The following is a 10,742-nucleotide window of genomic DNA, read 5'->3' as shown; positions in this document are numbered from 1 at the left end:
ATAATTACATATAAAATTCATGAATTGGAAGTCCTTGTATAATCAAATTGTTTAACACTTAATGGCTTTGTTTTCCATTTCAGATTTTGGAAACTATTCTTTATCAACTCTTTTAATAAAGTACTATAATGATTACTGCTGAAGGAAAGTATGACGAATATAACATTTAAAGACCATATATTATATGTTACAACAAAGCTTGTAAGAAATTATAGAAATGCAATGTGGTTCAGCCAATTTTCAACCAACTAACACAATTTAAAGGTTAAAGAAACTATTTAAGTACATTTTAAAATGTCATCTATGTGAAAGTGAGGAATAGCTCAAGTGATTAGAGTTTTCCTTCTGATTTCGGGAGATCCGAGATTGATTCTCATCGTCGCCCTTATAGCTCTCTAAACACCAAACAAAATAAAAAAAAATGTCGTCTATAATTTGAGTATATGTGTATTTATAATGTCGAGCCTAAAAATTTAATAACTCTTACTTAGCATTTTAGTAATTGTTTTTGAACTAAAATTAAACATTAGATTCAAAACCTTCGTTCAATTATTTTCTTTGTAAAATATTACGAAGTACTGTATGACTTATTTTTGATATTGAACTATACATGAACATATATTTTGGTGGCGATTTGTATTTTTGAAACTAAAAACATACGTATGCCATAATTACTATTTGTACGAGAGTAAGGGATAGCTCAAGTGATTGGAGCTTCCCTTCTGATTCTAAGAGATATTGGAATCGATTCTCATCATCTGTCCTTGTACATCACCCTCTATATATATATCCAAAGAACAAAAAAAAAAAAATTACTATTTGTATGTTGTGAATTATTTTCCCAAATAAATCATTTGTCCTATTTTTGAGTTGTATACAATTTTAAATCTTAAGTCGTCAATTAGCAGGCAAAATTGAGATTTTGGCTTGCAAACTTTATTATTATTAGTAGTATTTTGTTTGTCAATGAAATTTTATCCCACTAGATACGTGAATCATTGTCTTTTTATTCGACGTGCACCACCATCTTATAGCACTTACCCTCAATTGCATTCTTGTCAAATATTTTTACAAATTAGAAGGTTATAAAACCTCCTCGTTTGGACTAGAATTTCAACATGAGATCAAATTGCATCGAAAATCAATAATATTATTGGAATTTATGCATGCTCTAAACAATTTTTTAAATCCTCTCCACTGAATCATGTGTATTTCCTCTTCTTTGATATGATTATCAATGAGCTACTAAGGGCCTGTTCTCTTACGTTAAAATTCAGTTCAGTTCAGTTCAGCTCGGTTCAGCTCAATTCAGTTCACTCCAGCTTCTAATTTCCTTCTCTTATAAAATATTCATTTCAGTCCAGATCAGTTCAGTTCAGTTCATCTCAGTTCAGTCAATGAGAACAAGCCATAAATCATCATTTGTTCTAACATTAGGATCGATAATTCCTTTGACAGTAGAAAGTCTAGCTACGTACATAGGGCATGTTCTATTCAGCTTAATTTCAGTTCAGTTTAGTGTAGTTCAGCTCCAATTAATTCAATTCAGTTCAGCTCCAATCAGTTCAATTCTTTATTTTCTTACCTCACAAACAATTCATTTCATTTCATCTCAATTCAGTTTAGTTCATTTGTTCACTTGTTCTTAGTAAATCAAAACAGGCCCGTAGTATATATATATATATATATATATATATATATATATATATATATATATATATATATATATATATATATATATATATATATATATATATCGTGAGGAGGGGGTCCTAATTCTTTTCTTTTTCTTACCTTAAAAAATATATATATATATATATATCTCGTGAGGAGGGGGTCCTAATTCTTTTCTTTTTCTTACCTTAAAAAATATATATATATATATCCTCCTCACGATATATATATATATATATATATATATATATATATATATATATATATATATATATATATATATATATATATATATATATATATATATATATATATATATATATATATATATATATATATATATATATATATATATATGTTAGGAAAGTAGGGTGTAATTGTGTTTGATTAATGCGGAACAAGTCAATGAAATTAAGAACGAGAAAAGCAATAAAGAAGATAAACAAAGAACACAAGGATTTACGTGGTTCGGTCAAAATAGACCTACATCCACGGGTGGGGGATTCGAGAGCTTCTTCACTATAATGGAGAAAGAAACATGAGAATAATACAAGGAGTCTTGAATCTAATGTCTCAAAAAAGGTATGATCAAATTGATCAACTAAAGAGTCCTTTTATAAGACAAGAAAACCCTAAGATTGTTCCCCAAGTATATTCAAATAGCCGTCATAGATTAGATATAATTTTAGGAAATATTCCATAAATTATCCTAGAATAACCTAACTACCGAGCTATAGCTCGGCAGCTAGCTCATGCCTGCCGCAAGTCCTCATAGGGCCGAGCTATAGCTCACTCGCATAGAGTTATAGCTCGCAGTTTCGTTGCAAATTTCCAGCTTCGTCAGGTTTTCGTAAAACGGTCATAACTTTCTCGTTTCTTATCGGAATTGGGCATATGACCTATAGTTGGAAAGCTCTTGAACCAATCTATCACCTCCAACTTGAATCACCTCAAAATCAGTTGTGGTTTAAGAGATATAAGCATTCAAAGTCAGCCCTACTAGATTTCGAGTCACAATTTAACAAAATACATACATATATATATATATATATATATATATATATATATATATATATATATATATATATATATATATATATATATATATATATATATATACCAATAGAATTCCATCTATATTCCAAATAATTCTATAAATCTTCTCCTTCGAATTTTTGGAATTTTCACTTCATTGATTAACAATGCCTTAAATTATCATTTCAATTGTTCAAATACTAGAATAAATCCTTGCTCGTCTAAGATCGCCATATGCTTTATAATAAAGAAAGTCCGACTATATTGAAACTTAATAGTGTTTTATCTTAAAATCAATTAAGAATGAATACAGTAACTCAAAATAAACACTCACTTATACTACGTATATCTAATTAGTCATCATAACCTCTTTATAACCTCTCTTTGTCCTTCATTATTACCGGTCAAATCACATTCATCTTCTCTTTAATAGTTTAGAAGTTATATATATTAAACTCCACAAAACATCATTCTAGAAAATGAATGAATTTTATTTTTTCTTGTGACAATGTTTTGATTAAGAATGGTTGAACTAATGATTTGTATAACACTCACATCCTCCAATCCTCTTCATGCCACTCTTGACTAACAACCCTTTTTCACTTTTACAATATTTTTAATAAAAAATAAAATAAAGTACCTCTTCAATAAACTTTTTCTATTAAAAAAAATCGAGACCCCACTTCCATAATTAAAAAAACATAAATACAAAAGAAATACAAAATGCCCCCAAAATTTTTGTATCATAGTACAAATACCTCACCACATGTCATAAACCCTTGAACTTTTGTAACATCCCACAATTTTTCTCAAATTTATAAATACACCCTCAATTGATAACATTTTTACTTACTCACAACCAAAAAATTCTCAACTTTCTCTCTCTAAAAAAACTCACTTTCTCTCTCTAAAAAATTCATTTTTTTTCTTCTTGCATGGCAATCAGCTTGTTAACCCATGTGGTATCTGACCTTTGCTTGGGAAAACCAGCAATAAAATCACTTTCTCTCTCCTCCACAACCACCATTGCTGATGCTCTTTCCGCCATTAAAGCTTCTAAAGATAGCTTTATTAGCATATGGTCTTGTGAGTGTGATGAACTACCCTTAAGTAAAATTAATAATCATAATCATAATTATCATAACAATAATAAAGTTAATTATGATTTTGAATTTGGGTCGTCATGTAAATGTGTTGGGAAAATATGTATGGTAGATATCATATTATTTTTATGTCAAGAAAAGAATTTGGAATCTCCTTCATCTGCCCTGCTTTCCCCTGTTTCTGCCATTTTGCCTCAAGATTCTGCCTTTATCAAACACGTGGATCCTTCTACTAGGTATGATTCACCTCTTATATTTTTTTGTAGATTTAAAAAAAAATTTAATTTAATTGTAAGTTTTGTCTTTAATCTGAATATATTTATTTTTTAATTACAAAATCTTATGTTGTTGCCTCTCGGTACCTTGAAGTTAACAATATGGTCGATTTATAAGTTGTTACGAGGATGGACACGAACAGTTAGGTGCATCTAAGGGTATTTTATGACGGACTAGGTATTACGAATTTGTAAGACATATGTAAAAATATCTAAGGTTGAAATGGGAAAATTTAAAAATAAAATTACTTGAACTTGTATACATAAAGCATGATTAATTAAATTAGATTGGTTTGTTATAATTAGCAAAATTTGAACATTTTGTTAATCCATTTAAATTATGGTCCTAAATTTCCTCATAATTAAAGCTATTTTTGGGAAGAATTTGTACTTGAGTATATAATTTTCTAAGGGGTGTGTAGAATCATGATGTAGCTAGCTGCCTAGATGTGCAATTTGTTTTATTTAATTGAGTTTAATTTGGTCTATATGCTTTATAATAGTTGCTACAAATCTACATCTTTTAACTTTTATAATAATGCCTTTAATTTATTAAATGTACTTTACACATCATTTTTCTTTTTTTTTTGAGGGAAAAAGAAAGTGTACTTGTACTTGAATTTCAGTCACCATAAATAGTTTTTATTATCAGAAATAGTAAAATAAACATGGTTAGGACAACCCTCTCTCAAATTGAGTTCCTTTCCCTTAATGAGTTGAAAATTGAAAAAGTGCAAATTTATACATACCTTTAATAGAAAAGTTAATGCAGGATCATCACTAATTCACTAGTCTAATAACTCTTACTTGAAATAAATTTCTAGACTTTATTTACATAAATCCGTCCCTTGTAGGACTGAAACTTACAAACTTTGACCATAAATTCTCGTCTATATAGTAAACATACGTAGCAAAAACAAAAATATGGCATTTGACAAGGATGCGTAACAACATGTTGTGTCTTTCTTTTATTAAATTTTATGAGTGTTTTTTTCTAGATTTTACGTGATTTGGTTTCGGTTTTATATTACTAGGCTGAAAATGACATCCAATATTAGTAATAAGGCCAAAATTAGCCCCCATTATTAAAAAAAAAAAACCAATAATCCAAAAAAAATTAAGAGGGAAAAAAAACATCCAATTTGTGTGTGCTACCTTCCTCTCTGGTTCATGCAAAGTTAATAAAAAATAAATGTAGTAAATTACTCCATATTGATCAAATTAAATGGTAATAAATCTATAATAAATGGTTTATTATGCATTGCATGTAACTTTTTGTAAGTTTGTACTCCAATTTGGTTAAATGCAACAACTTGATATTAATATAAAATAATTTATTTAAGGCATGAAACGCGTGGTCAAACTAAGTTAATTCATCTTTGACTAACGTTAAAATACTACCACTACTACTTCAAGCTACTTGATAGTTTTAGATTAGGGAAATGTCAATTATAGGTAGCTGTAAAATTTTCTTTGTATTATAAGGTTAGTAGTAGTAATAAATTTAATTAATCTAATCTCTTTGTAATAGGAAAGCGGTGAAGATAATAAAATATAAAAACGTCACTTATCACGTCAATTGTCTCAATATTAATTATTTATAATGTAGTAATTAAGACTTAATTAATAGGAATTGTAATTTCTTATGGTCATAGACAATGAATTGTAAATTTGATTAGGTGAAGTAGTTGTTCGAAAGGGTGTAAATTAAGCAATTAAGAGCTAACCAAGAGGGTACTCCATTACAAATCTGTACAAGCATATCAAAATTGTAAAGTATACACTCTTTAGGTTTATGTTAATGGACAAATTTGTACTAGTGGTCAATTGTCATTAGATTTAGTGTAGGCGAATACTATAGTACCATTGTTCGGTCTCATTGAGACCAATTGGTTTAGCCATCCATTTCGAAAGTAAAGACAAATGATTTCAATTTTATTTATCCATTTATAGTCGGTAATTGTTATAGTCTTAGGGTTAAAGTAATAGAAGTGTCGAGACTTACTGAATGAAAATGATGGCTCGTGTTTTTGTTTACATTACAGTATGTACTTCTTTATAGGGTATCTTAGTTAGTGTCGGGAGTTAAGTTGATGAAAAATTGAGCAATAAATGCTCTCGAATTGCTATTATTTGTAAGGATAAAGACATGTGCTTATAGAGGTACATACCCAACTAATTGGTATTTAATTGAAGAGTATTTACAAGTGAGGCGTAATTAGATTCAAAGAAAGAGGAAAAGAGCTAACCTAATTAGAAACTCGCCACATGCGATTTATTAGGATATGTTTTTGTTTGGCCACCACATAATATAGATCTTATTAAGTGTTATTTGTGATGGTTAAGGGGTGTATTGACTCTGTTGAGTCCGTACTTGTAACGGAGTAGCTAGATGTATTTATGAAGCGATGCATGCATATATGAGATCTTGTTCTGCGGTCAAGGTTCCGTGGCCTATGGGTTTCTTTTCAGCTCAATTTAGTAATAGCTAAATTACTGCTGTCTTTATTAAAGCCGATTTGTTAGTGTAATTAAACTTAAAAGCTATATATGTTGTGGCTTTTAAGAGTGTTTTTTCCTCGGTTTCCAAGACGTAGTCGATTAAAAATTATCGACTTAAAAAATATGCAACATAAGAGAGAATTTTTGGTGCATTGAATTTTGACATCCCTATTAAGTGCAGAGTATAAATACACCCAGGACTATCATCAATTATTATCGAATGTGCTAAGGGTCAATGAGATGAGTATAACATAGCACAACACGAAAACAAGAAGGCAATGTTAAATTTAGTAGAAAATTTGTTGCGATATAGATTTTGGGTAAAATGTCACCCCAATGTATGTAACAGGACATGACCAAATTCTTGGAAACTTTGGCAAACAAGGCTAAAATGAATTTTGTTTTATGATCCCATGTCCTGCATATTCTGTTTAAAGTGTCGCGTTACGGTTGAGTATGTACTAATTTGTTTCCTAGCAGATATATTTTTCTAGCCCATTACTAATTGTTTCCTCTTGGTTTGTTTTTTTAATCTTCAGCTTACTGGAAGCAATTGATCTGATCTTGGAGGGTGCTCAAAATTTAGTGGTGCCCATACAAAATACAGCTAGCTCGAATTCGAGAAGAAAGCAGCAGAAAGCCAAGGGACCTACGATCCATAATGGTCGTGAATATTGTTGGTTAACCCCGGAAGACGTGATTCAATTCATTCTAAGCCGGATTGGCTTGTTTACCCCGATCCCAAGCCTCTCAGTCGAGGAGCTTGGGATCATCCAAACCAACATTCTTGCTGTGGATTACCATGCCCCAGCAGTGACTGCACTCGAGGCGATTGCTCAATCGTTAGTTGAGCAAAGCTCAGTTGGGGTGGTGGATGAAGACGGGGTCCTTGTCGGGGAAATTTCCCCTTTCACCCTCTCTGCCTGTGATGAGACTGTTGCAGCGGCGCTGATGACCTTATCTTCAGGGGACCTCATGTCCTACATTGATTGGGGTGGTCCTCCTGAGGACATCGTAAGTGTCATGAAGGCGGGTTTGAAGGAGAAGAAACTAGAAGGATTGTTAGAATTGTTGGGTGATGAGTACTCTTCATATTCTTCCTCGGCGTCCTCCTCATCAGACGACGAGTCAGTGTCTTCTTCATCATCTACCTCAAGGCTTACACGGTATAATAGGTCATGGAGCTACTCGGCTAGGCTAGTCAGGAAGGCGGAGGCAATCGTTTGCCACCCCAAGAGTTCATTAGTTGCGGTAATGATCCAAGCTATTGCACATAGGGTAAACTATGTTTGGGTCATGGAGGATGATTGTGGCCTTGTTGGAATGGTCACATTTCGCGACATGTTAGAAGTTTTCCGAGAGTATTTGGCATCAATGGTCGACGAGTGGGGTGCTTAGCAAGAGTTACTTGGAATGAAGCACAATAAATATATAAGGAATGCTTGTTTCCGTGGCTCGAACACCCAACCGAAACTTAGTTGGTTTTGTTTTGATACCCATGTAATTGAGTAAAAAGGCCTTAGTAACTTAGTTTAAATCAAAGAGTTATTAGAGTTTCAATTCGGATTTCGGCTTCTCCCCTTTGGACTTGAGGTGCACAGTTGTGGTGAAGAGAACCTTAATTAGCCTTTTGCTTTCGTAGGAGAGTATAGCTTGTTTTGTGAACTAAGGATTAGCATCTTGTGTTATTATTTCGTTCGTCTAAAATTGTATTTATCTCCTTAATTAATTGATTATGTTTATGTATGTTATTTTCAACAGTTAATATAAGATATTTTGGCCTTATCTTGCGATGGAAAAGATTTGATATGATGTAACGTTTGTAGGCCTTTATGATGTAAAACTGGCACACTTAGTCAATGTATAATTGGATCAAGTTTTGGTCATTTTACGTTGTTTTCCTAAGAGATTATTACAACTGGAACACAAAAGTATGTCAACGGACAAATAGGTGCGATTAAGAGGGTCCCTTTCGATTTAGCGTATTGTGCTCATTATGTTCTGAAAATGAATGCTTATCCACTCCAGATTGCCAGTGTTGTACATACTCGTAATATACATTTTGGTACGTAACATATTAAAGCTGTTGTATATACCGGTAACATCACGAAATAATGGATTTAGTTGGTTAAAACGTTAGGGTGGTATTTTAAATATGAGATCAAATTCTGTTTACGTTATGTTCATTTACATTAGATTTAGGTATAATAAATTCGACTAATTGAGGCATTCTAAGTGAAGCAATTGTGGTATGAACCGCATATATATATAACCTATTCTTATACTCAAAAGTTTTTACTAATTGATAACTTAGAATATGAATACAGTGTACAGTTCGAGATGTAAAATCACTTGATCTTTTTTAATACTACCTCTGTTACAGGTTAGGTGCAACGATTTGACATAAAGCAGCGTGGGAAAATGTCTAATCGTTGCACATAACCTGTAACGGAGGTAGTACAAGGACTTGAATTGTTAGGATCCATTAAGCTTTTGATGTATAGTGAATAATGTCTAGGCTTAACTTAAATAACTCATACCCAAAACTCAATATCTATTTGAAGTTTCATGATACTATTTTGGTCTAACCAGAACTTCAATATAAGCAACAATAGTTTGTTTCTAGTACTCAATGAACTATTTTTGGGTTCATTGGTCATAGTTTTTTAAGAACACCTATTAGCAATAAAAGTTTTATCGACCTATCCCAAATTTGACCGAAACCAAGTCAAATGATTTTTTAGTTGAACATTACCCTACCTAAACAAGATTTTATTTAACAACCAAATTGCTACGGTGCCATCCGTACATCAAAAAACTTTTTATAAGCATCTAAAATAATTTTGTTAGTTCAAGAAGCATTGCCTCTTCCTTTGTGAGAATTCTTTCTTCCATATAATATTTTATCATCTCATAATATATAAAAAAATTTGTGGTAGAATAATGTAGTGTTTTCTTAACCTAAATGTCACCTATCTTTTATTTCTTCAAATTTTTTTAATTGACATGTTTCTTTTATCATGTTAGTATATCAATACATACTTTTAATAATTAATATCTCTAATTATCAACATACATGTAAAAATTATAAACGTTGATATCAATAAATATTATATTGAGACAATTTTTACAAGATTCCACTTGACTTTTTTTATTTTTATTTTTATTTTTTTAATTTTTTTTTTCAAACGGTTATAAATAAAAAAAGCTAGTTCAAAAAAAGTTCTCAAAAAAGTGTCAAAAATAAAAGATATCAATTCGCAACTATAAAAGATGAAGTATCTTGTCTTATTAATTCTCCATTTATCTTAATTGAGATTAATATTTACGATATCTTACCTTATACTCCGTATTATCTTATCTTATTACTAGTTTTGTGTCCGTGCGATGCCCGGGTTTTTTTTATTGAATTTAAAGATGTATTTTTAATCTATTAAGACTAGAATAGACCCGGTCTACAATAACTTATTGTAGACCCAACCTTCTAGTATACCATACGAATGTGATTATATCATACGAAATGTGATTATATTATTACAAAAGTGATTATATCATCTTGAAACTATTATGTAAATGTATCACTCAAAAAGTGAATTTATCATTATAAAAAGTATCAAATAGTAGATTACATCATTCAAAAGATGATTTTTAAATTTTATCATCCTAAAGATAATTATATAATCTCATTAAATGGTTTAATATGAGATCAAAATATGACTCACAAAAAGATAATTATATCATCTAAAAAAGTGATTATATCATCCAGAATGTGATTATATTATTTGAAAGTGTCAAATTTTGGGTCTACAATAATTTATTGTAGACCGGGTCCATACAAGACCAATTGTTTTTAATCTGTATATCAAATTTTAAAACATATCATTAATACAAAATTAGTTAGGAATTGATATGTTTTTGTGACGATTTAAGTTTGTAGACATGTAATGACTAATAATAAAAATATTGGTGAAAAATATTTTTTGACCCGTAACCTGAAATAATGACCCTGTCTGTAATGACTGGTGACCCGACCTAATTAGATTGTGAAGTATATTATTTTAATTGATTAGAATATATTATAAACAATGGATGTGGTACATATAAAACTAATTTCTTCGCTCCAAAAAAACATTATGATATCAAAAATAAATTT

At 30.6% G+C, this 10,742-nt stretch overlaps 1 protein-coding gene across 1 annotated transcript; it reads left to right on the top strand.

Annotated features, from left to right (window-relative positions):
- The first annotated feature begins 3,577 nt into the window (after positions 1 to 3,577).
- Positions 3,578 to 8,456, top strand: LOC145627233 (CBS domain-containing protein CBSX5-like). The gene is made up of 2 exons (XM_081679623.1): positions 3,578 to 4,048; positions 7,129 to 8,456. Exons 1-2 carry the CDS (start codon positions 3,645 to 3,647, stop codon positions 7,985 to 7,987), a joined length of 1,263 nt encoding a protein of 420 aa, XP_081535749.1. The 5' UTR covers positions 3,578 to 3,644; the 3' UTR covers positions 7,988 to 8,456.
- Positions 8,457 to 10,742: the final 2,286 nt, after the last annotated feature.

This window comes from Chenopodium album, chromosome 4 (assembly GCF_948465745.1).
Source record: "Chenopodium album chromosome 4, dcCheAlbu1.1, whole genome shotgun sequence".
Taxonomy (NCBI): Eukaryota; Viridiplantae; Streptophyta; class Magnoliopsida; order Caryophyllales; family Amaranthaceae; genus Chenopodium; species Chenopodium album.
This window is presented reverse-complemented; position numbering and strand designations above follow the sequence as displayed.

What these genes read in the sequence shown, in the direction of transcription:
- LOC145627233 (XM_081679623.1), top strand. Translation starts at nt 3,645, where the DNA reads ATGGCAATCAGCTTGTTAACCCATGTGGTATCTGACCTTTGCTTGGGA. An exon ending in CACGTGGATCCTTCTACTAG is followed by an intron (nt 4,049 to 7,128) that starts GTATGATTCACC and finishes TTTAATCTTCAG; the next exon opens with CTTACTGGAAGCAATTGATC.